Raw genomic sequence first — 26,687 nt, 5'->3', positions numbered from 1 at the left:
TTCTTTCCCCCTCCTCTATTCTCTCCTTCCCATCTAGACGACTGCAGCCTTATCAGACTGCAGAGAATGTGTATGAAGAATGATTAATGTGTGTGTGTGTGTGTGTGTGTGCATGTAACATCTCTTTATCTTTCACCTGTCTGCCTTCCTGCTCGCTCTCCTCTATTCTTCTATTCTCTGCATTGCTGAAATCAAATCTCTGTGTCCGCTCATCTTTTCACATCATTCATTCAGTCATTCAGCCAGGCAGGCAGTCAGCCAGTGGGTCAGTGAATAATCTCTTTAAGGGATATGAAACAGCAACATGGGTCTGTGCAGGATGAAGAGGACACTATGACAGGTCAACTATGAGGGACAGAAAGGGCTTTGGCTGCAAACCACACAATGTATGTAGAATCTGATCAAACCAGTGGAGTGAAATGTCTCCATCCACATATGAACCACATGATCCAACTCCTTCCTCATCTATCAGGGCAAACATCACTCCACTAGTTATCTCCATCAAGGACTTTATGTTCTTACCCCTATTAGTTAGTTTAGATTAGTCAGTCTGTCAGCAGGATATCTCAAAATCTATGACCGGCCATAATCGCCATTAGACGATTATCATTATTTAGCCATAACTGTGAAACTAACAGAGACAGAGACTTGATTCCAAATCCTAAGGGTGTGTTTGCAGGGTGAAGAAATCAATTTATCTTCAAATTTAAATGATAGGAATGATGTGTTTGGATGGAACAGTAAGTAGGAAAATTGTTCAGTGTTGGTGGAGGTTTGCGTACACTCTAGTTTTTTAATTTAACAAATAGAGAAGTATTCTTAAAATAGATCTAGAACTACAATATGAAAGTTTCAACAAGTGCAGAAATGGTAAAAGGTCCCAAAGCGACCAATCATGTAGTATCAGCTGTTAGTTAAACAGGTATAATACACTCCAAATCCTCCAAAATTTAGATTACATGAGCAGCCATATAAAGGTCACAACAGAGCCGCACAGCTGTAAAAGCACACACTCATTAAAAAAACACACACACTCATTAAAAAAGACGCACAAACAATAACAGACACAAACAATGTCAGGGGAGGTGGAGCTGAAGCAGCAAATACTGTCTAGGGAGCACATGCTGCCAGACATAGGGATTTAATATGCACACACACACACTTTGATATAATATCTGACTGGAGGCGTGAAGGTCGTCTGGGTTGCTATAAAAAAAGGATGCAAAGAATATACAGTGTGTGTGTGTGTAGGGGGGGAACAGCTGGAGACACTGATATGGGAGCATGCACTGTAGTTACAGTCACACACACACTCACACAGGAACACGGAGCCAGAATAACAGGACGTGATATTTGTGCATCTCAGGTGTTCCAGCAGATATGTGTGGGTCATGTCTGGTTCATATTTTCTTTAGTCAAATCTGTCCCATTCAGGGAGAGAGTCAAAAATACCAACTGAGTAAATGGGCCGGCCGTTTGTTTTCAACACGTTTGAATAGGGGATGGTGAGCGACAGGCTGTTCAATTACTGCTGAATTGTCAGATTTACACCCGACAGTTAAATCTCAAGGCAGATAAAAGATGAATGGAGATTGTGCTTAGATGGAGCTCCAAGCCACGTTTTAAACAATGAAAAAAATGATTTTCAGCATATTTACCTTCAAATGAGGCTCAGTTCTCCATCTATAAAAAAAACCGAACTCCATCTGTTAATTTTTCCTAATAATTTCAATTCTAATTCAGGGTGCAGACTGGACCTAGACATGTGTATGGATGACAGAATTGCATAGGCAGAAGTCTCCTTTATTGAGCCTTATCACGCCGCTTAAGCCAATCCTTTGTCCTGTGAATTAAATGAGTCATTAGCAGATAATACTCTATAATACTATCCAATTATAATCCAGGATCTGCACGTAACGTCTGGCAGGCCCGGGGCCTCTTCAAGGACTAGAGCAGAATAGAACACAGTAGAATAGGATTTCTTTAGAACGGAGACTTGATTGTTTCCGGGGGTTCCGGGCCGGCAGCAAGAGTCAGGGTCGAGGGTCACATGATTTGGGGGTCAAGAGTCACAGGGCGATTACACACAGCTTGAACAGCCATCATGCTGGAGGCGTCCCATGACTGGCGTAAACATGGAGTCACACACACACACACACACACACACGTACAACAGAAGATTTACAATGGAGATATTTTTCTACCTGCAGACTTTCATTCAACAAGCCTTGGTTGGTGTTATAAGATGCTGAAGCACAAAAACACACTACAGTGGACGATTTCTGTGACACATACAAGCTGATTAAAGCCCAATTCTGCCTCTCACACAAACACACAGACACGCTCTTACTCATACCACCCATGACTAAAACCATTAGGCCCCCCGGGCTACAATGGGGGGGGGGGGTTCACTATGGTACTTTTACAGTCTGCATGCAGAAACAAGGGGCTGTAAGTGTGTGACTGAGTGTGTGTGTGTGTGCGTGGCAAAGTGATTTGTCACACTTACAACACACTTGGCTGAACAAAGAAGTCCCCTCTCTCAGTAGCATCACAAAGCCCCCGCTGTCTCTGCGCCACGATTGGTGGAAAGCAGCCTCTCCGTCATGTGATTGGTGGACAGCCCGAGGGCTCAGTTATCGTGAGTCAGCCCCTTTTTTAGCGTGTGAGACGAGGGGGAAAGAGAGAGAGACACAGGGAGAAAAAGAATGAGAGAGAGAGAGAGAGAGAGAGACTCGGTCCAACCCAGCCCACAGAAAGACAGGCAGAAAGACAAAGAGGTAATAACACAGATGGAAGGAGAGAATTCGAGTGAGAAAAGGGAGGATTTGTTTTGATGCGAGGTCTCATGATGGAGAAAAACACAGAGGCATGCGAAATGCGAAAACAAAAACTTTATTAGAAAACAGTGTGCTCTCCCACTTGTTACGCCAAAGATACAGAAGGGAATGCTAACTTTTTTTTATGTATTCAAAAATATCTTTATAAACCGTAAATAAACTGTATCCAGGTGCTAAATTATTCATTTCAACCCCATTATTCAAACTTGAAAAGATGAAAAGTTTAAAAAAAAAAAAAAAAAAAAAAAAAAAAAAAGCCAACGCTGAGGGGTGATCCACATTGTTCTGAAATCCCAGGCTCGGTGGGGGAAGGCAAGGTGTCTCAACATGTGTGTGAGTGTGTGTGTGTGTGTGTGTCTACAGATACACTTGTCATTTCGACACGATTTTCATCATCTGAACACGCGAGGACGCATCGACCGGCAGGTCTGGATGCTCCCAAGAGTTGGAGTTTACTTGAATTTGGATCTGATGAGCCGGACCACATGCTGGAGTGGTGACTGGAAATCTGCACAAGCGCATATGAACCAAGAAAAGAGACGCAGAGGAAGAATGGAAAAAAGACAGACACAGATATATATAAAAAACAAATTAGACACAGCAGACGATAGGCCAAGTGGGGACTCTTGACATTGTGCAACATCAGATCTCAAAAACAGCGCTGAAATGAAAAGTGTAACTGTAGTGCAAGTGTGTGTGTGTGTGTGTGTGTTTCAGCTGGTGAATCAGTTGTCGAACAATACAGTCACCCCAGGAAGAACACACACTCGGCGCTGTGTGTGCCTGTGCGCGCTTAAGTGTGCACAACATCAGCTGGTACATCCGTCGCAGAACATTTCACCCATAATTAACGATTATTAGGCAACCCCAGCCGATGAAAGGGCGAATTCGTCTTGAACAGGACAATTCTCCCTGTCTGTGTGTGTGTGTGTGTGTGTGTGTGTTAGAAGCGTCTGTAGTAGCGGTGCGGGGGTCCATAGTGCATGGGCAGGTCCATCATGTCTATGTTATGGTGATTATGATTGACAGGCGGATGGTGGTGGTTGTTGTTGTTGTTGTTATTGTTCAGGGGGGGCAGGTGCTGCAGCGGGGGGACGTAGGGCGCCGGGGGCAGCCGGGGCGGGATCATCTGGAACATCCGGGCCTGGGGCGGAGCCTGGGGGTAAATGACACGCGGGGGGACCAATAGGGGAGCTCGTACCGCTTGGAGGTGAGGTGGCGCCGGGGGGTTCGGTGGGTTCTGAGCGGGCGGACCGACGCGCGGCCGCTTGGCAACGGTGATGGGCTCGGGCGGAGGGCCGACCCGCTTCCCTGAATTTTCTGAGAGAGAGAGAGAGAGAGAGAGAGAGAGACACAGAGAAAGAAAGAAGTTGTCAATCAACATTATACCGATAATCTCTCCTGGTCTTCTTGTCCAGTTCCTCAGTGTATTAAACTGTTGATCCGGTCTCTGGGGTCGGACTGGAAGGTTGACATCTAACCTCCACCTACATCCACCTGGCCCGTCTTATACACTGCAAACACATTTAGACAAACCAAACATAGGAAACCCCCTGCAACTGCTCCCCGTCCTTGCTGTAAACAACAGTCAACTTGTCTGAATAAATAATGGTTAAAATGACAAAGAGGAAACGCCAGAGAGGAAAAATAATGTTGCTGTGTGCACTATAATAACTCTGGTTCCACTGCCAGGGAACACACTCCACCACACAGTAACAGTAACACCTTTCATTAGAATAGAAGGGAAATGCTGAACAGGACAAAACTGATACAGATAAAATGCTGAGCAATATCAAATCAACAGTTTCACTGGATTAAAAAAAGTGCAGCCACCCACCATCTGACCATTTTAAACAGCCCTAAAATACTTTAAGTGTATCATGGCCTTTGGGACTGTGCTGGTGCATGGTGGACAGGGTGACAGAATACTGACCTGCAGACTTCTTATTCAGCTCTGCTTCTCCTTCCTTCTGGATCTCCTGAATGATGCGCTCGTCATCTTGCTGTAGGCGCACACACACACACACACGCACAAAAGCACATACTGTTAGTCATTCCAATGAGACAAAACAGTGAGCAGTTACGTTTAGCTGTTCGATCAAAAATAGAATTGGCTGCTATACTAACTCTTGTGGTAACCAGGGGGTTAACTAGCAATGCAGTTGCTTTGAGGAAAGCTTTTCAGACAGTACACAATTGTTGCAAGTGTTGTATAAAAGCCATAACACCTGAGAGTGCATTCTTTATTTTGTATTTGCATCACCATCCCATCCCATAAAGATCGCCTAGTTGGATATTATTGCTGTATTTGATGTCAGTTAACTAACATTCTGCTGGGTTAACTGTAGGCTGACTGTGGCTCAGTCTGGAGCAAACTGTATTACTAGCTCATGGCTACTGTGGCTACTGGGTCTGCAGTTTCTGATTAGAGAAGTTGGGTTGGTCTAAACTGGCCAGTGCAATGCTAGTTCTTGGATAATGTGTTCATCTAGCAAAGCAAACACTACGGTTACATTGAAGCAAAGTAAACAGAAAGCTACATCCCGGTTAGCCTGGTTAATGTTACTATTCAGGCTTTAGCAAAGTGGATTCGGTTGGATCTTGGTTAAATACAGATGCCAATGTGTTCAAATTAAACAAGGGGTGGTGCAAACATAAACTGTTAAATTCTCTCAACTTTTTGTGAAAATCTACGATTGGCAAAAAAATCCATTTCATTATGTGTGTTAAAAAGGCAGCCAAGCCCCTTCACCAACCCTCCAACGGCCCTCTGGCTACAAGTATTTAGCCATTTCTTGGCAATGCCTTTCAGACTAGCTTTTGGCCCGCTCTGGTGCCTCTATAGTGCTACTGGAGCAGCTCCAGGTGATTAGCTGCTCAGGGACTAATTGCTGCTTAAGGTTGCCAGCAATACTATGTCCAGGTCACTGTGGGCTACCATGGAGTCAGATGGTTTAGGGTCAGAGTGCAGTCAGTGAGAGTTGGTGTGTGTAGAGGACCAATGCTCTTGCGCAGATGGGACTGAATTTACACCGGCTGAGGTTAACGACCAAGTCACTGAATGACCAGATACTTCCGTACAGAACTAAATGAAACACAGCAATTCTGCCAGTACCGCAAGAACATCATTCTTTCAGAGAGTTAGTGTGCAAATCAGTCCTTCACTGTCAGAAGAAATGCCATGCGCATACTATGACAGACGAATATGAGATATCCACCATTTGAAAAACACGACGCCTCAAACAAATTCTGCTACCCTCCTTACATATGGTAAGCATTTGTATGGGTATGTGTGTGTGTGAGCGCACCGTGGGGTCGGTCCAGAGGGAGCACTTGCGGCAGTGGCGGCAGGGGGCGCCGGGCGAGCGGGCGTGCTGGCAGAAGTGGTTGTAGCCGGTGATGGGCTCTCGGCAGAGGTAGCACATGAAGCTGCCGCAGCGGCACGACATCCGGTTGCAGCCCTCCGACTTGACCAGGCCCGTCCCGCACTTCACGCACTTCCTCACCCGGGCTGCCGTCATGCGCTCCTCACTGGGAGGGAGAAGGGGGGAGGAAGACAGAGGGCAGACAGGTCAGTATAAGAGACGGGAGCAGGGGCATACGAGGGAAGCGATTTAAGGAAAAAAAAGGAGGAGCGGCGGACAAAGAGAGAAACAAAAGAGAGGAGAAATTAAAAAAAAGACAGAGGGAGATAGTGAAGAGAAAGTAGAAAGAAAGAGAGAGGCAAACATAACAACACTGCCAAGAGCACATGTTTCTGAAACAGTGCTAGATTGTGATTAGAGCTGTAAAACCAAGACTGTAGACAATCAGTTGAGCTTTGTTCTACATAGCTCTGGGTCAGAGGTTCTCCAATGTTTTTCAACCTTGAAGTCAAATGAGAAATTTTGTCTACAACTCAGGCGCATGTTAGTCTTTTCATGTCTTTTCAGATCAAGGCCTGTGACCCATAGTTTTTTATTCAGGGTCACACAGACATTGTTTTGCTGTAGAATATCATCATTCCATTCAATTGCTATGGCTTCATAGTATTACCAACATGACCTTGGGGTATAGGACTAAATCAAACTCTTGATCAAGCTATAGAACTGAAATCTCCATCAGCCTGAACAGCTCAATGGTTTCTGGGTTGTGTCTCCATACAGCAGACACAACCCAGAAACCTGCAGTGGCCTAATGTTGACATTCAGACTCTTTTAGATTTCTCCTGATATAACCATCAGGTCTGTGGTATGATGAAGGCTCTGAGGTGAGCTGGTCAGATCTTTCTACCAGACAGCTTCCTGCCTCTTTCAGCACCAGGAAGTAAGAGGGTCTGCGGACGGCCCAAAACAGGAAGTGCTGCCCCACGGCCCCGCTGGGACACAGGAAGCAGCCGGCCTCTCTCCGCTTCCTGGATTGTTGTCCGGGAAACCGAGCTGTTTACCCGGCATCCTCTCTGGTGAGGGGGGAATAGGACAGGAGCAGAGGGGGTAGAGGACGCGATAGTAGCCTCGGATACAGTATAAAAGGGAGCAAGTGTGCCAAACGGCAGGTAAGGAGGCACTGCAAGTTGCGACCGGGGTGGAAAATGTGACAGAGGAGCCCTATTTGTTTCTGTGAGACACTTACAACAGCACCCTCATGCGGGTCTCATCCCTCTCCAGGACTTCCTCGCACGTCTTCCCCACATGCTGCTTCCACTGGACATGGCACTTCCTACAGCTCTCCTACAGACCAGAGAGAAGGGGGGGAGAGAGGGAGAGAGGGAGAGGGAGAGGGAGAAATCACTTCGTTAGAATCTCCTTCTTACAGCATTTGGTCACTTGTTCATTTCTACATATCCCCTCCAGAATTATCACAGATGTTTCCCCACCCCATCCATCCATCAGCATCAATGAGACACGTCTGCAACCATATTATCCAGCCCCTCCTCCACTATTCCACTTAAAGCTGAACCCCGAGAATATTCCTATACAGCGTCTACTCTATATGCTGCTGGTGCTGCCACTGCAGGGACTCGGAGACACGGCTAGGTGTGGCTCTCTGTGCATATGCATGTGTGTATGTGTGTATGTGTGTGCGCGTGTGTGTGTGACTGCAGCGAGAGTGCGATTTGTTCGTCGCCGTCTGCTCGGTTGCCTAGTAACAGCAACTCCATCCTCCCACCGCCTCGGTCGTGTCGGCCCGAGACGTTCTGCCCCTCAGCTGAAGGACATCTGGGGCAGACAGTCTCGCTGCTACGGCTGGTGGAGCTTTGCACACACACACAAACACACATTTACACATGCACAGTGACAATACAGTCTCACACACATAATCATGGACACACAGCAGTGCGCTCTCACATGGTCTCTCTCTGCTTTACTCTAACACACACACACACACACACACACACACACACACACACACTTCAGCTGGGGGTTGCCTCCCTGACTAACCCTTAGCTTAGTGGTGTCGTCATAAATATTTGAACCGCTCATCTAATATTGACGAGTGCGGCATATGACAGCTGATGCAGCACAGTATGATCCACGTCTCCACGGCAACCTCCAGCCTGACCCTTGACCGAGGATGGAAACGCAGCATTGGTCAGAAACACACCCTTCGCTTCCTGTGGCCCATTTACACATCCTTCAACCCCTAAGCGAATGTGTGTGTGCGTGTGTGTGTGCGTGTGTCTTCCCTGACGTCTCTCCGCTACCATAGGCTCATAGCTCTCACAATATTCACTGGGAACGCTGTGCTGTTTTCCTGCGTGTGCAAGGTCAGCCAAAGGGTGGGGAACTGGGCTGCAAACGCCAGAGTTTTCTCTGGCATTTAGAGGGGTTTAGCCGGTAATGTTGACAGTGCGGCGGGTTTTGACTTGGCAAAGGGATCTGAAGACTCTCTGAAGGGCACACAAGGACCTTTAGAGACAAACATGACGCTATTGGAGCCCCATTTAGAAGCTTCCAGCAAGGGAAAACCACTTTTGGAGCTCAATCAAATGCCTTGCGCATGGAAAAGATACAAAAGAGACTAATACTATTCACGTTTTCATGGCATTTTCTAATTTATTAGTGTACAGTGGAGAGAAACGGTAAGGATGGTTGAGAGAGAAGGGATGACAGGCGACAGTCATGAGTGCCGTAGCTTGCCGAGCCACCAGGAGTTAAACAGGCTGGGAAAGCCCTGGAAGCTGACCGTGTACTGCGGTTCTTTACTACCCTTCACAATGAAATGTGCAGGCTTCACTCCCCTCTGTGTGTGCGCGTGTGTAAAATATGGTGAGAAAGCTCCCTCTGGACTTATGCTTGTGCCAATTTTATGCTTTCGGTTGCATAAATGGGGAGGGGTGGGTAAGGGGTGTAGAATCGGACCTAACCGTCAGAAAAAGCGGCAGCGCACACAAAGACTGGGAGGGAGAGAATGAGAGGGGGAAGAGGAGAGGAGACGAGGAGACGAGGATCAGGCGACGTGGTGAGAGATCACCCCCTAGTGGTAACCTAGAGACCAGGAAGAGGGACAGCTGGAGAGTGACTGTATTTGAGACTGTGTGTGTGTGTGTGTCTCCGGGACTTGTTGGACAAGCTGCTGAAGAGCAGGAACACACCAGCCTTCTTATAGCACAGCTAAAAATACAGCTGATCAACCACGCCCCCTTTGTGCACAAATACACCTGTACTGGGTGTGTCCTACGGCCCCTGAATGCCTCATTTGAATACAACAGTAAAATTGGTGGTTCAAATGTGACAAAGGTCACAGAGATATACATAAGGTTTTACGATGGCTGGTGCCACACAGATTAGCCTGCTCAAGGGCTAACTGAGCATTAACATATACAGTACATATACACACACACTGCTGTTGTAAGAATACACTCCAACTGGTATCTGGGACCAAATGCAAATCCAGCCACATTACTTTACTCTACTAGCCTACTATCCAAATCCATCCATCCACATGCACTCACTCCTCCCATCCATTCTTTTCTCCATCCTGTTCTTCTTCCTCTAACTCTTCTTCTATCTTCATTCATGACACTCGTTTCCCCTGCGTCCCGGTCCCTTTCCTCTCCACCCACCCCCTCCCCTCCTCCCCCCACATCTTCATTCATACCTCCCCTTTCCTCCTCCTCTGGATCTCTCTCTCTCTTTTTCTATCTCTCTCTTCTCTCACGGTGCAGGCTGCAGCAGCCCTTATAAGGCAGCAGAAGCCGTTTGCAGAGCTTCTGATTGGGGGGCTGCAGAGCGTGTGTGTTGGTGCGTGTGTATGTGTGTGTGTGTGCGAGAGAGTGTGTTTTTGAGGGGAGGTGGCTCTTACTGCAATCAAATCTACTTGTGCAGAACACAGGGCCAAGGGGAAATGGAGAGAGAGAGAGAGAGAGAGAGAGAGAGAGAGAGAGAGAGAAAAAAACAAAAGAGAGAGAGAGATGTCTGTCTAAAATGACATTGCATGGCATGTCTCTGCATGTCCTGTGACATAACATGATTCACTGGGGAGTGGATGAGGAATGCAGCAGATGTGATGATGGACGAGAGGTGAACTGCAGCAGGATAACACTAATGGATACGCAAACACGTTTGTGCACAAATGCACCTCTCTTAATTGTCTCCACAGTGGCAGAGCCAAATCTTACTATGATAGTCTTCCAATGGCCTACATTCTACAGCCTCTGCTGCTATAAACTAATCATACACAGGCCAGGAACAAGCCTGTCCAAATGCCCTCATAACCACATGTGGAATACATTAGCATCTGTGTGTGTATGTGTGTGTGTGTGTGTGTGGGTCAGACAGAGCCGGGGGAAGAGAGAGAGACAGAGAGAGGAAGGAGAATCTGGGTCAAACATGATCTGAACCACATTTGAAATGGAGGGGGAAGTGTGTCCAGCCAATGAGAAACCAGTGCGAGGGGAGTGGAAAGTGTGTCCGTCCAATAAAGCAGCGGTATGAAAGGAGGAGGGTGGGCTTAAGGAAGTGTGTCAGTTACATAATGAAGCCCCTCCCCACTCTTAGGCTGAACAGGGCTGCAGAGCTTACTGTACAACAACTGTCTTCGATTGTGTGTGTGTGTTTGAGTGTGTGTTGTGCTGATGTGAATAGGGGAGCAAGAAAGAAAAACACATTCAAGCCAATCTATCTAGTGGTTATGTTCTCATGACAATATCTGGCTGTGTGAGGGAGTTTCCACTGCAGAGAGGGGAAATACAGACAGAACACAGTCACCGAGTCACAAGGTTACAAAACACATCCTGATTCTTTTAACACACTAAAGAGGAAGCAAGTCACATAAACTTTTGTGGCTCTTGGCCCACTGACAATATAACCGCATGACTGCTGTTCACTGTCCAATTCTAAATAGAATTCTCTAATAAATAATCAATTCAATACCATAACCATATTTGCTAGTCGCCCTAAATCTACAGTTCTGACTGTCTGAGAGTCCAGGTTGGATAATGGGAAGGAGACGGCCACGCCACTGGGAGTTATTCAACACATTCAGAGCGGGAACTGACCAAAGATACATCTGGAGCATGTCTAACTTTGTGTGTGTGTGTGTGTGTGTGTGTGTGTGTGTGTGTGTGTGTGTGTGTGTGTGTGTGTGTGTGTGTGTGTGTGTGTGTACGTAATGGGGTGCAGCTGTGCAATGATACTGCAGGGCGGCAGCTACAAACCTCTGGCTCCACCTACAGGCTAATGGACAGAATTGCAGGAGGAAGCATCAATATCATCCTCAACAGCACTGAGCTGCTGCGTCTACAGAACCTTGTCTGATTACAACTACAGCCGTGTGCTTTCCACCCTGAGCATGAAACGACACTGTACGACATAAACAGGTGGTGATGGGACAACACAAACTAGCACTCGCACAAAAAAATGTGGGGGAAATTGTGACAAGGAGACAGAACCCAATGCAACAAATTGGCTTTGCACATGAAGGGGACGAACCAGGAAAGATTACTACTGAGGAGGCACAAGTTGGAGTAACTAGTGGAGTCTGGGTATTGGGGAATGCGAGCAGATGTAAATCTGCACTTTACAGTCCCGCCAGAGATAGTAGAGCTTAGTGTGCCATGGGCGGATGCAGTAGATGAGGCATATGAAAGGAACATGATTAAGATGCTTTGAACGAGAGTGCCAGGCTGAACAACTGGAAAACCAGGTCACACCCATTGGGTGACAATACATATCACTTACCAGTTTACTCATTGAGCTACGGAATCATGGTCAAAGCTTATGTCAGGCAGCTAAAAGCAGAAAAGAGCAACCAGTAGCTCTGGTTGAAGAGAAAGGACACCAGCTGCGGCCCGATGTATGGAAATCCAGGTCATAGTTATACCTATAGTAGCAAAAAGTAGTGATACACCTTCCAGCTCCTGGTGTGATTCTTTTAACACAGACAACTCTGTTGCTTGCTGTGGTTTCTGAACTGCTGAGTGGGCCATTTAAAGCCAGCAGGGTCTGCTGTCCCACTAGCCCATTAATCAAATTTGTTTGAAAAATATGAGTTATGTTGTGGGACATGTGCAAGCCTAAGTGTAGGAGTAATGTAATGTAAATCTGATCAGTGTCAAGAACGGGTATAGAGAAATCCAAAAAATGAAAAAATAAATTATTTCATAGGATTTCAGGGTTACACTATATCTTGTTATTGGCAAATGATTTGGTTGCAAAATCCAACCCCCACCACAAATAGAAACTCCACATACTAGAAGGCATGAATGTATGCCTGTGCATGTCAGTGCACAATTACACATAAACAGGAAGACACATTAATACGCAGAAATACACAATCACAAAAAAGTATGCAGACCAATGGAAAGGCACACAGACAAAGGCTTCTCTGTTCAAAACTAAGTCAATTATCCACTTTGCAAACAATCCCAGACTATTAGTCCCATGTTACTAGAGGGATACCATGCTACCATGGTGCCCAGAGGGAAATGCACAGATATGCGCACGCACACACACACACACACGTACGTTTATTCTGGTGCAACGTTGATGGGAACACAATACCATATCTCTTTCGCTCTCCCATTCCGGGAATTTAACGATGGGAGGTGTGTGTGTGTGCAAGAAAGAGAGAGAGAGAGAGACTGTGGTTGTGTCGTAGGGGTAAATGTGGGAGAGAGAGACAGAGAGAAAGAGAAGAGACAGAAAGAGAGGTGGGGGGATTGTTTCGTGTGGTAAGAGTGAGCGGGCGAGAGAATGACTGTAGGTATGTGTGTGGTAAATAATGGAGATTTTACACTGGAATCCATGTGACAGCCTTGGCTGACAAAGAGCAACGCCTCCCCCCGCATTCCTCAGACAGAGGGAGGAGGCAGAGAGATAAACACACAGAGAGACAGAGTTGATGACCTCCCCAGATGGAACCGTTTCATCGTCTCCATAAAAATGCTCATTGTTCATCAATCTTTTTCTCTCTTGCACACTTTGATCCCCGTCTCTCGCTCTCTTGCCAAGGCTGCGATGAGATGATTTATGCGGAAGTGGGGGGGGGGGGCATGCATTCGAAACCCCGGGCTTTTCAATGTAAGACCAGGTTTTTATATGTAATGGTGGATAAAATTATCCGTGAGCTCTCCTCTTGCCTTTTATCAAGGGCCACCTTCTCGCTCACACAGTATGTTTTACCTCTGACAAATAGGATGTAGCATATGATTTGTCAGAGGCATCGTCTACCGTGCAAGCACCAAAGATTTAACCTATATTTGACTAGGAACGTTGACTTTGAACATATTCGTACAGTTACGAGAGATGTTTGGCTCAGGAGAGCAGCAATATAAAAGCGTGGCTACCTGAATGTCTCAGAGTGTATAATGAACCAACCAACTGCTGATTAAGCTTGGAGTACATTAATATATCTACAGAGAGTATAGGACTGACCTTGCGACACCGGGGGTTGGGACAGCTAAACAAGGACATGTCTTTGTCCAACAAGGCTGGGAAGTTGCAAAATGGACACCTGTAGAAGTCAGAGAGGAAGGAGAGGAAAGGAGGGTGGGTGAGAAATTTGGGATACAGTTGTATATGAGACAGAGAACCCAGACAAGAGAATCCCACTCTCAAACAAAGAGCCGTTACTTGATGTCCTCCTCATCCATCATCTGCTCTGAACGCACAGGCTCCCTTTACAACATGCATCAAGGGTGATTGGGTTGTAATCGCTTAGAACAAAAACACATTGACAATGAATCCAATCACCCAAACCACATCTGGAAGTGATCAGAGATGTATAAGGCCAATATTAACAACAAAGTGTATATACAATGCATCTCTAATCGACATACAACAACTATGTGAATGGAAAGAAACATTCGAACATCGTTCAACCCAGGAAGAGTATGGAAATCAAACAGGGGATGGGATATTAACATACTGGTCAAAAAATGGATTGTTAGGATATGTGTGGATGGGAATGAGCGAGACTAGGTATTTACTGTCATTTCTAACGGACGTAAATATTACAAAATGAAGTGATGTGTGCAGCAATGTATTTTGTGAGGGAAATCCAATTTCAATGTGTATACTGGAGACACTTTTTTTAATGGCAGGTGTAAATGTAATCCAGCTAAATTACATGCAGACGCAATCCAAATACTAGACTATGTTAATGCTAGGTGTAAAGGCTAACACACACACACACACACACACACACACACACACACACACACACACACACACACACACAGACACACTTACCGCACTAGTTCATCAGCACAGGTAGCAGCAACCGCCTCCTCTGCCTGTCTCTCATAGTATTTACACAGTATGTTCTCTGGCAGGACCTTCTCCAGCTCACACACTGGGTAGGAGCATGGACAGCCCCCCTCCATGCAGCTCAGCTCCGACTGGAACACACACACACACATCAAAAACCATTAGCACCACCACGCGTTCTTACAATTGCAGATGTGCAGGTATAATCACAACCACATAAGGCTGTCCACCCACACAATGCTGATCAGTGACACACAAACACACACAGACAGTGCACAGTACAAGTCAAAATCTCATGGCAATACAAAGAAGAAGAAAAAACATTACTTAAGCCAGCAAAGTATGTTGTAGGTTTAGAATTTATTTTAAGATTTTACTGGTTGCTTAAAACATTTTTATACACTTTTATGAGCTGTATTGTACCCCATTATTATTCCTATTGTATTATTTATACCCTCTATTCTTCTAATCTTTTTTACTTTTAGGCTTATATTTGCTCCTACAGGTGATGTGTGCTCAGAAAGACTTTGATTTTGTGTAAGAATGGCCATTAACAATCGCCTCGCAACATCACCACCTAAACCTTTGTCAAACGTGGGGAAACTGTGTACCTGTCCGGAGCCAAAGACTGCCTCCTGAGCGTATTTGACCAGGCACTCTTTACAGAAGAGGTGACCGTCCGAACACTGGGTCATCTTCTCAAACGCAAACTCCCCATAGCAGCAGCCGCACTCTATCAACTGGCCATCCTGGAGAGACAATGATGCATAGTGGTTGTTCAACTTTTCAGCATTTTTCAGAAATCACAATTCTTTTAATTCAACGCTGCGACCCAAATCTGAAATCGCAGCCTATTGCACAGAAAGGTTACCCTGTATTTAGGCTACAAACTCTTGCTCTCCTGTGGATGCCTTAAGTGCTTCATAGTGCTAAGAGGATTAAGAAGTTAAATTAATCTACAAAGCTACTAGTCTAGAGCATATTTTCAAGTAAATTGCTTTTCAGGGACTGGGGAAAGCTGCATTACAGCCGGTAACTTCACAGACAGCAGTGACCTTCAGCTGTTTGACTTCAAGAGAAATAGTCTGATGCCAAATTGGCCAGCATAATTGGGGGATCTATTTTAATTTAGGTCCCAAAACTGCTCTTATAGGAGATAGTGTAGCCATCATAAATATAAATTTAGTAGCAACCATGCCACCGAGTACCCATCCTGAACAAGGACACCAACAGGTTCTGAATATGTAGTCTTCAGCATGACACAATGAATGAATGAATGCCTGCAGCATGGTCCAAGCTATATTCAGATCCATGGCATTATGAGTAAATGATTTGCACATTAGCCAACTGAACCACTGGGAGGCCAGGCTTTTTCTATATTTTAACCAGGTACAAGTCACTGTGAAGGTAACATCAGTTTGGTCCAGTAATGTGTGATTCCTACCTTCTTATATTCATCCTCATTGACCTGCAGTGCCAGGAGGAAGTCCTCGTGCTGGAGAGAGAGAAAGACGGGTGACAGGCAGGCAGACAGAGCCAGAGAGAAAGAGAGAAAAAGTTAATGATCAATAAACAGAGCAGTTCCTTGTTAGTTGGACAGCAGATGTCATATAAAGCCATTGCTGAAGTATCCTCTCACTGTTATCATGGACAATAACTGTTCTTTCCATCTTTATAGATGAGACAGAAAGAGTCCATCTCATGATCGTAGGTTAATAATTAACCAGAAAGGAGGACGCGCTCGTATGTTAAAGTACCATTACAGACCCTGAGGCACAAGCCATTACCCATTACTATTTTCCCAAGCAGTTCCATTCAATTCAAAATCTGCATTCCTAAAATGTTACAGAACATTTGACAGTGCTTTCATGTAAACAAGAATTGTCAAATGAATCTAAGTCTCCTGCGATCTCTGTGGCCTCCATTTCCACAGGCAGTGTGTATTGAGGTGCAAACCCCTGTGGTCCCTCTCTGCAGGGCCAGTCGTGGCTACAATGGATTCAGTCCCCATTTTACAATATGGGGGTTTTGGCATACCACCATATGTGAGTGGTGTGATTTCAGCATGGAGGCAAAAGGGAATGGCATCCACTACACTGTACTGCAACTGCTAACCATTTTAGAGGAAAATGTTTAGTAGAACATTATTGAACCTCCCCACCTCGGTACAAATCAGCCACTGCAGACAACTGAAATGATGGACAAACCATCAGAGAAAAAGAATATGCGTACTAGAGTAATGTGTGTGTGTGTGTGTACCTCTGCCCATTCCTTGGCCTTCTGCTGATAGAACGAGAGCTCCTTCTGTAGAGAAACTTCCAGAGTACCGTAGGTCCTGCAGTAGCGACGGTCATTCTCTAAGAAATACATCCTCTTGTCGAACTTCACCGAGCCTGGAGGACAGAGGGAACACTACTGAGTAAGCATCAAGTCAGAAATGCACAGGGAGCTTCAGATGTGGTCCAACACACAATAAAAGCATCAAGTGGTGTGTTAAACTTCAATTCTGATGCATCGAGTGGAACAAAATGGGTCTTATCTATAAGGTTTCTTGAACCCCAGGGACTATTGACCTATTTTGAGGAAACATTACTTAGGAAGGTTCAGGAAGAAGGTACAAATATGAAATCTATACAGTCTAGATGGTCTAGCAGCTGGTGTCCAAATACATGAAGCAAACTGTAAACATGGAACATCTTCCATGCCATTCCAAAGAAAACATGGTATGGTCATGTTATCCATCACGGTGAGCGCTGCTGATGCTTCAAATGTCATGCCTGCAGTGCATCACAGAGCAGCAAATTAGGATAAATTTGGAAGGAATAGCTTCCAGTGTGTTTGTGTTTCAATACCTTTAGGGCTGCGAATATGTTGACTGACGGAGAGAAATTATACAACGCACCAAACACCTATTAATTGCAAATGTAGACCCACTTTGGGTTTTATAATAAAGTTGGAAAACTTGATAAAAGTGTGGCAACATGCAAAACTTGCTGAACACTAGTGAAATATTCTAGATTCCAAATAGGATGTTGTCAATTACTAAATGCACTACAGGAGTGTGTGCACCGAGCACACACACTTTTAAGTATGATGTAGGCGAGTGTGTGTAAGGCAGCGCCCTCTGGAGAAGAGCATGTGGACCAGTGTGTGAGCAGCATCAGTGTGCACACTGAGAGTGAGTGAGAAACTGTATTCACCGTGCTCAAACTGGAAATCTATGTAGCAGCGCTCGGAGGAGGCTCTACTCCGCCGTCTCTTTCCTGAGGGGTCGCCTGAATCCTGCCACTTCTTCAGAGCTTCGCATAAGGCCTGGGAGGAGGGGTGGGGGTGAAGAGAGAGGGAGAGATTAGGAGAGGAGGTTAGACAAAGTGAGAAAGAAGGGAGAATGGAGAGAGGAAGAGATGTAAGAAAGAAAGACAGGGAGGGATAAAGAGGCAATTGAAAGTGAGAGAGTAAGAAGATAGTAGAGAAAAGAAAAGAAAAGAAAATAAGAGACTGCATGCACTCATATACACACAAAAAAAACCTCACAGAAGTGAGCTAACCTACTGTGTGCACAGTAATCAGCTGTACACTGTAATTGCATTCCTGAGGCCAGCACTATAAGATCAGCAACACATTGTGTAATATGAGACCACAGATACCTTGCGTGTGATTGCATAGTGTCCCTTGAGGGCGTTGAGGGCCCATTTGATGTCCTGACAGCTGAGCATCCTGAAGTCTGCCATCAGCAAGTCGGCAGCCTGCATCACAGCCTCCGGTCCCACTGTCCCCAGCTTGGCATAATCAAACAGGTCCTCGGTCACCTAAAAGGACACACACAGGCAGAAGCATAAGCAGGTTTCCCACACACTCAGATATCAAATTCTGAGACTTTTAGGTTGCTTCCAATGTTGACCAATCTTGTTCAAATCAGCATGACTGAGGGTTAGAGACAACAATGCTCACTAAGTTGAATAAATTGAGAGATGCGGCTTATTTTGTTTCCTGTGATTTTGACAAATTGGGCTTTCGCCTAATAGTTGGGAAGGTGGGGGGTGGGGCGGCAGGATGAGCTGAGTAAGCAGGCTATGTGGCAGCAGGGGCCAATTTGTGCACTGTCTGCTGTTTTGTCTGAACAAGCCAGAGAGACTGAGGTGGGACAGTTTCTCTCTCTTTCTATGTTTGCATATATGTGTGTGTGCATGCTAATTTCTTATTCACTCTAACAGGGCTGCTGCTTTTCAGTACTAACTTCAGCTTTAAAAAAATGCCTACAATGTTAAGGAACCTCATCTCTGTAAACTTTGCTTTGGAAAAGTGCTAAACAAATAAAGTTATAGTTAGTCGATCTCCTCTCTCTCTGACACACACATAATGTCATTTTTCCACAGTGTGTTAATCCTCTGCTTAGGATTCAAGCCCCATTGCAAAGCACATCCCTCCATAAGCTCTATCACTCCTCAGCAACAGTCCAGAGTCATAATCCAGTGACAGAATTCAAGAAAAGTTCTACTCTGCAAAATGTTTATTTTAGTTTGTTAAGCTTGATCGACATAATTATAAAATGACAAACAATTTATTCTTCATTATTTGTTTACACCCTTTGCATGCATAGATACTTGTTTGTTACATTGGCGAGAATGTTAAATACTGAATTGAATTTGTTCTCAAAACCATGACCTTCACCACTACATGCCAACTTAACTAAACTCATGCCCAAAGCCTAAAAGTAAAGCCATTTTCCAGAAAAACTGTCCTCAGAAGTAACCACTTTTACAGGTTTCCTATTCTTGTGGGTCTAATTGACACGAAAGGCTTGTAAAAAGACAGAATGCATGCACACGCACGCACACACGCACGCACACACACACACACACACACACACCCCCCTACCTCTGTCTGGGTGTTTCCAGACTCCAGTAGGATGCTGGTGGGAGCTGCAGTGGCTGCTGCAGTCTCCCTCCTTGGAAACGCTGGGTTCTCCAACAGCAGGTTACAGATACTGGAAACACAGCAAAGGGGAGTTACAGGTATGCAAACAAGCAGTCTTTCAATACCCGTCATACTTGGGATTTTGGTTTCAGCCTACACAATACAAAAATAACAAGTACAGATTCTGGACAGTTCCCCACTGCATTTGTGGCAATGATGTAGAGACCTAATTAATTAGTCTCACCTAGTTTCCATGGGGGGAAAAATAAAAAACATTCTGTGGGTCACCTGTCAAAAATCTGCAGTTAGTAAAAGAGGTTTTCTGCTTTATTATGCAGCCTTTAAAAACAAGGTAAAAAACTAATTTTCATGAAATGCAGACAGAACATTTTCAGTTATCTTAAGTTATGCATTTGGATGGTTCAAGAAATCCTGAAATTGAAAAAAAAAATAAAAAATGGAACAGGCCTATGAGCTGTCATTAAAATGTAATTCATGTCAACAAATCAACTGCATGTGAGCAAATCAAAGGAGCAAACAAAAAGCAACTCCATGACCACTTTACAAAGTGCACAGGATACAGTTGCAAATCTGGATATGTAGCATTTCTTTGAGCTATAATTTATAGTTAAAATGATAAAGCCACCCCCTGGGACTATATAATAGAGGTCAACCGATAGTGGATTTTCAAAGGCCGATATAATAACGATAGTTTGGAGCAGGAAAAAGCCGATAGCCGAGTAATCGGCCGATATCTTCCCCCCCTCTTACAAACCATTAATGTTCGTGCATATTCCCGGGGTAAGGAGGATCCTAAAGTGTGTGATTTCATTTCATGAATGGATAGTTACATGGCTGGATTATTTGGAAGAGAGAACGCCAAATTGGTAAGTAAAGTAAAAGTTGAATGGTTTCTTTTCCTCCCTGTCTGCCTGTATATCGTGAACAAGGAGCTGGTAGTGTTGCGTTATATATTCGAGAGATAACTTTTGTGGGGAGAAATAAACTGAAAACGGGTCAGATATGACTTGAATGCCACTTGTCAGCCTTGCTGTAAAATCAGCTGTTCCAACGTTTACCCTGGGACCGCAAGGTTTAGCCCACATTTTCTAACCCTATCGCCAGAATAATGCGTTGAAGGTTTTTTCATGGAGTGGAGAATTGCTTTCTGAAAAAACATATCTCTGATGTAGTCTACATTGAAAAACGTAATTTAAAGTCTGTCGCGCATTTATGGCTGCCCCTCTCCCGGTCCCGGAGTGCCAGTGCTCGGAAAATCAAGGAAGAAAGAGTGCCATTTCATGGGGTCTTTAACAGTTGTTTAGATTATTATCAGGAGTTAATCACATGCACACAGATATTTTCAGCAAAAGTGGCCCTCAAATGATCAGATATGGCCATTGGCCCATAGTTGTGCTAGGCTTGCACTTACGGCTAGCCAAATTCTAACGACCATGCTTGCTAGCAAAACAGAGACAGCATGCTTTCGGCAGAGCAGCAGTTATCTCCAGTCTAATGCATTAATAATGCCATACTATAACCAACAACCTTATCATGCTCATAATTTACGAATAAAGCTGTCTTAAAGTTAACTTTCATTTAAATATAAATTATCTCAGGTACACAATGCCATTACCTTGACTTTGTGTATGGAGCCTCCATGCAAAACGGTGATGTACAGTACATCCCCGCGTGACTGGCGGAGGCTCCAATATCGGAGCCAAGTTCCGCCGATAACGATAGCTTGTAAAAACGTCCTATCGGCGCCGATTAATCGGCCAAACGATTAATCGGTCGACCTCTACTATATAACATATTAATTAAAGGGTACTATTTCAACCAAACAGAATTATTGTCATAGTTAACATAGATCAAGTCTGACAAATGACATCATACCCCAAATGCTTAACCCTCAGTCAAACATGGTTTAATGCAACACCAAAAACAAACACTTTTAAACAGTATGCACCAATACTTTGGCCTGTAATGAGGAATATTTATTCACCAAATTCCATAATCATTCGCATGGGCGTGCATCTGATTTCCTCAACAGCTGAATCACTTATTATAGCCATATACTGTACAGTATGAAGTGCTACAGAAGAAAGTAGATGCTCCTTACACATTCAAGTCTTTCACATTGTTCCGTTGGATCAGTTCTGCTACATAGGCTTCCTGGACATCTGGGAATAGATCCAACTGCAGGGGAAAGACAAAGAGAGGGAGAGATACAGGAAGAATAAGGAGATGGGGTTGGGATAGAGGAGACAGATATGGTTATAACACAATTAAAAGCATTGAGCTTAACATTAAGTAACTCCTGAGCTCAATGCTGTGAGTACTCTGTGTCTCTGTGAAGTTGCTTGTGTGCAAGGCAGGTGCCATGCTTGTCCGGGTGTGTGTGACGGGTGTATGTGATAGTTTGTGTGATACTCACCACCCCAGTGATCAAGGCCCTAATGTGGGGCTGCTGCTCTAGTCTCTCCACCCTATGTCCCCCCCGTGGCACAGAGGGACCAGGCCTTGCATCCTCTATCCTGGGAATGTCCTCTGGGACTGGAGGGACTGCGACTAGGCCGGGGGCTGGATTGGCCCTTTCTGGGTTTGGGGCTGGAGCCAGAAATAGAAGATCCTCTAGTCTGTTATGGGGGACTAAAGCTGCGGGGGCTTGGGGAGCAGGAGGGTTAGAGTTGGGGTTAGGCACCCTGGTGTTGAGGCTAGGGGCTGGGGCAACCTCACTGGGAGCTCCAGCCTGGGGTCGAGGGTTGGGAATGGCCTCCCCGGGCGCCTGGCTCCCCAGGATGATTCGGTGACCCGCCTCTGGAGGTCCCAGTCTCTCCGGGGCTGCAGCTATCAGCACCGCAGGGGGTATCACTGGTCTCACCTGGGGAACTTGAGGGGCCCGGGCTGGAGCCTGGGCTGGGGCCTGGGCCAAGGGCTGCGGCTCGATCTGAATGAGGTTGCCCCGGGGGGGATGCAGTGGCCTGGGCTGGAGCTGGGGTTGGGTTATGAGAGCGGGGGCTCTGACGCTTGGTTGTTGGGGAACGACGAGTAGCTTCACCTCCGTCACCTGGATGAGATGCCGGACCTGGGGCTGTGGGTTTGTGAGCCCGCTGGCCTGGGGCTGTGTCGATGTACCAGGCTGAGTTTGTGTCTGTATCTGTGTGTGTGACTGTGACTGAGGATGTGCAGATGAAGTACTGGCCTGAGGATTGTCTTGTGTATGTGTACTAGTACTAGCCATGGCTTGTGTCTGTGTAGAAGCAACCAACTCAGTCTGTGCAACAGCACAAGATTTGTGCGTGGCATGGGTAGAGGTACTCGCTTGGGGCTCCACCAGTGGGTGTGTTGAAGAACCAGCTAGTGGCTGTGTGTGTCCAGATGTGCTAGGCTGAGGCTGTGGCTGATGCTGTATTCGTAAAGGTGTTCTTGATGTGGCCTTGGCCTTGGCGTCTGTGGAGGTAGACGGGGTTTGGGTAGACGTACTTGCTTGGGGCTCCGCCTTTGTGTGTGCTGACGTACCAGGCTGTTGCTGTGAGTTTGTGTACGTTTTTGGCTGAGACTGTGTGTATGTTGAAGAGCCAGGTTGTGGCTGTGTGTGTCCAGATGTGCTAGGCTGCAGCTGAACCTGTATTCGCATGGGTGGTCTTGCCACAAAGGAGTTGGCCTTGGCATCTCTGGAGGGGGCAGAGCCAGGGTCCCCTGTGGGAACCCCAGAGGCCGCGCCGCTTTGACCTGTGACTTGAATTAGGTTGCGCAAGGCTCCACTCCATGTCGCTGCTGGCCGAATCACGTGTCTTCGCGCAGGAGTTAGAGGCTGTGGGCGAAGACAAAAAGCAAAAAAGAAAACAGACAAATTGATGCTACTTTTGTTGTGACCTCTGCTGCTCCTACGACTGACAGTAACTTTCAACAATGCCACAATATGCCAGCGGTTGAAAAGAGCACATATGTATACAGTCTTCTATATTTTCTGTGACTTTACTGCACAGCCAAGAGTTCCCAGGACACAATCACATGAAATCAACCTTTCACCTTTGCTTAAAATGAAATAGGCAAAACTCATAAATAACAAGCCTCTCTGTGACCATCTCTCAGCATGTGGCTTTGGTTAAAGAGCTGCAGTAATAAATTACAGATCAGGAGTCATACAATCCAGTGCTATAACTCGAAAACCTATAACTCTCACATAGTGGTCCTTGTCCCATAATAATATAAGCAGAATGAAGAATTTGAGAACACTGCTTTTCATTCACCTCCAGTATGCTGACATCATCATCATCCGCGTCATCCGGGACTAAAACAGGACTGCCAGGTACCAGAGTCACAGGCTCCTCATCTGAGTCGTCAGAAATGGTGATGAGCTCCCTCTGACGGGCCTGACAGCCTACCCAAACACACACACACACACACACACACACAGACACAAGCAAGCAAGCATTAGCATTCTGTGTACAGTGCATGGTGACAGAGAAAACATAAGACGTGCAATGAATACGGATATTTATTCGTCATTAAGGGACAGAGTGCGGGAGGGGGAGAGAGAGAGAATGCATGTAATATGAATATGAAACCTGCATATTAGCCCACTGCTAACAGGCTGTGTGTGAGAGATGGACTGTTATGACAAACTGGAGCAGTATGAGCAGTGTGTGTGTGTGTGTGTGTGTTTAAATGAACACATGCAGGTATCTCACCTTGGCTGCGGTGGACGTTGAAGCTTGCCAGGTGAATTACGTCGTCATCGCCTCCTCCATCTGCCATTGTGATACTAAGCTAACAGGCTCCCTGAGTCAGCCCACACACAGAGTCTCTACAGGCACTGCTCAGTCACCACCATCTACTCCACGCGCACGCACGCACACACACACCACACACACACACACACACACACACACACACACAGACTGTTAAAGTGCTGGTATTCCCCATGGACGCCAACAAATACAGCTAGGGTTTCACTTTAAGACTTGGAGACACAAGAGTTGAGGAGGGCTCGACCGCACCTTATAACTATCAGTAAACTAGTAATACTGGTCTAATAAATGACATATGCTGCGTGTATCCAGTTGGCTAGCTAACAATATAAATGTTAGCAATAGAAAGAGCTTAACAAAAAGAAAGTATGTTAGCTTATGAAAAGCCAAGATCCACAGCATGTGTTGGGTTTGGATTCGTGTCACTTCAAATCACCACCTATGAGTAATAGCTAGCTAAAGTTCATTTGGTGTAGGCCAACTTGGATCAAACAACAAACGAATATTTGCTAACATTCACACCGTTAGCTTCAAGTGCTAATCCAGCGCGTAGTTAGCTCAAATCTAATCTAAATCAGTGTAAATTGAATGTAAACATACAAGTGACGCTAACATTGCGAGAAGCTGCCAATGTTACATGCAGTGCTAAATGTGAAACTATACACATCCTCTTAACGTAACTTAACTTTAATATTAGCTAACGTTAATACTGGGTTCACGCTGTATTGAGACGCTGTAAAAACAAATAGGCCAGGACAACAATTCATTATTTCCGCGGAAAATCAGTCACACAGAGAACTAACCAGTGGGTTGCACAGCAGCCAGCTAAGCTAATATTAGTTAGCTTGGCTCGCTAGCTAGCAAGTAGGTTAGCTCACTTCTGATATTTCTGTGAATCAAATCATCCATTTATAGCATAAGTAATTGATGTCAGGAATAGTTTGTGCAGAAATGTACAATACCTCGGTTTCAAATTTTGGATAACCAGCACATAAACGCCTTCTTGTTGGATTGACAATCCGCGGATATCGAAACAAACTGCCAAAACAAGAGTGGCTGCTGCGTCACGTTGACGCCACAACGTAAAGGCGGTGGCCCTCTGGGAGATGTAGTCCTAAAACACATCCTCATCCTCCTCAAGGCAGTCCGCCCGTAAGAACGGCGGAGCTGGCTTTTCAAAAGAAAAGCTGTGGGCTGTGCTCCCACAAAGTTAAATATTGTAACCCTTGGGTAAAGATCTCAAATGTAGAAATGCATCGACATGACATGTGGGCCTACAGGTATGAACACAAAGCCATACTCTCGCACTCAAGGGAACGTTGAAAATACATAGCAAGCGAAATTTTCAAGACTAAAAAACAAACATTGCGGTGTAAATTAAGAGCTTCATTCCAAATTATACACCATTTGAAATATCAAAAAAAAATTAAAATAAATTAATAATACATTCAAACAGTAGCCTATAGGCCTAGATGATAATTTGGATTTCAATCATCCAAAGTCTCCCATTATGCCAAAATGACCATTGTGCCATCATATTTGGTGCAGATTTTGGCTTTTTTGATGTCTGGAAAGATTGATGGAGCCTAGACTCTCTTCTACCTATGTATAGGCATTTAGTAATAGATCAATAGAGACAGTATACTGCATTATAATGATATAATATATAATATATATATATACACACACACACACACACTGTATATATAGTGTGTGTATATATATATATATATATATACTATATATACTCATATACAGAGGCTTTGCTCTTTGACAGAATAAAGCGCTTAACACACAGAACATATTTTCAATTTAGTTTCTTTTAATATAATCTTATTTACATTGTATTTTTTCATAAATGTTTAGTACATAGTAAGTTACAATACTCTTGCATCCATTACACAATGAACTCAGAACCTAGAAAATGTAGATTGAAATGAAACTGCAAAACAGTCATCTTCAATCTACAATGCATCCCAACACTTTCCACGGTATTCGCTCAACATTTAGTTTTTGATTTCATTCACTTCTATGGAGGCTTAATGACTGTTAAGAGATTTTGTTCATTCACGGTGGTCTTGAGGAAGATGACTACTAGACGGAAGGAACCTTTTCCTAACCTTGGAGCCATGGAGAAAAAAGAGATGGAGAGAGAAACATCAGGGGCGGAAAGCAAGAGCGACGGTGAAATGGAGGATGGAAAAATGTGTGAAAAGGCTTTTGAGATTTTATTACATATATCACATACACCGAAGAGTTCTTGAACCTCTTGACTCTTTCCTTCCATCCTCACGGCTCATTTGGAACGATACCCAGGTCATGACCTCTGACCTCTCTATAACAACAGTCTAGTAATTCTCAGATGGGGAGTTGGATGTAAAAACTCAAGTTTGGGATCAAGCCTCGGGGGTCGGGGGTCGGGGAGGTCAATTCACTTTCACTTCAATAAATGTAACATGGAATTCAAAACACCAACGTACTAA

At 45.0% G+C, this 26,687-nt stretch overlaps 2 protein-coding genes across 3 annotated transcripts in view; both read right to left on the bottom strand.

Annotated features, from left to right (window-relative positions):
* Positions 1-2,875: 2,875 nt before the first annotated feature.
* Positions 2,876-25,255, bottom strand: rnf216 (ring finger protein 216). Its single transcript, XM_071906381.2, has 17 exons — positions 25,167-25,255; positions 24,145-24,287; positions 23,704-23,834; positions 21,885-23,264; positions 21,570-21,646; positions 19,409-19,517; positions 18,178-18,339; positions 17,731-17,842; positions 16,790-16,923; positions 15,975-16,025; positions 15,142-15,279; positions 14,513-14,661; positions 13,697-13,775; positions 7,452-7,549; positions 6,149-6,371; positions 4,774-4,843; positions 2,876-4,160 (listed from the first exon to the last, which is right to left on the bottom strand). The coding sequence occupies exons 2-17, from the start codon at positions 24,209-24,211 to the stop codon at positions 3,784-3,786; spliced, it is 3,357 nt and encodes a 1,118-aa protein (XP_071762482.2). The 5' UTR covers positions 24,212-24,287; positions 25,167-25,255; the 3' UTR covers positions 2,876-3,783.
* Positions 25,256-26,025: 770 nt separating this feature from the next.
* Positions 26,026-26,687, bottom strand: part of smurf1 (SMAD specific E3 ubiquitin protein ligase 1) — an 18,437-nt gene continuing 17,775 nt past the window's right edge. For both annotated transcript variants that reach the window (XM_071906364.2, XM_071906365.2), the window contains exon 18: positions 26,026-26,687. This exon is cut by the window's right edge and continues 1,193 nt beyond it. The gene's annotated coding sequence lies outside the window, so the exon portion shown is untranslated.

The sequence above is a fragment of the Centroberyx gerrardi genome, chromosome 7, assembly GCF_048128805.1.
Source record: "Centroberyx gerrardi isolate f3 chromosome 7, fCenGer3.hap1.cur.20231027, whole genome shotgun sequence".
Lineage (NCBI taxonomy): Eukaryota > Metazoa > Chordata > Actinopteri > Beryciformes > Berycidae > Centroberyx > Centroberyx gerrardi.
The sequence above is the reverse complement of the archived record's forward strand: the minus strand, read 5'-3'. Positions and strand labels throughout refer to the sequence as shown.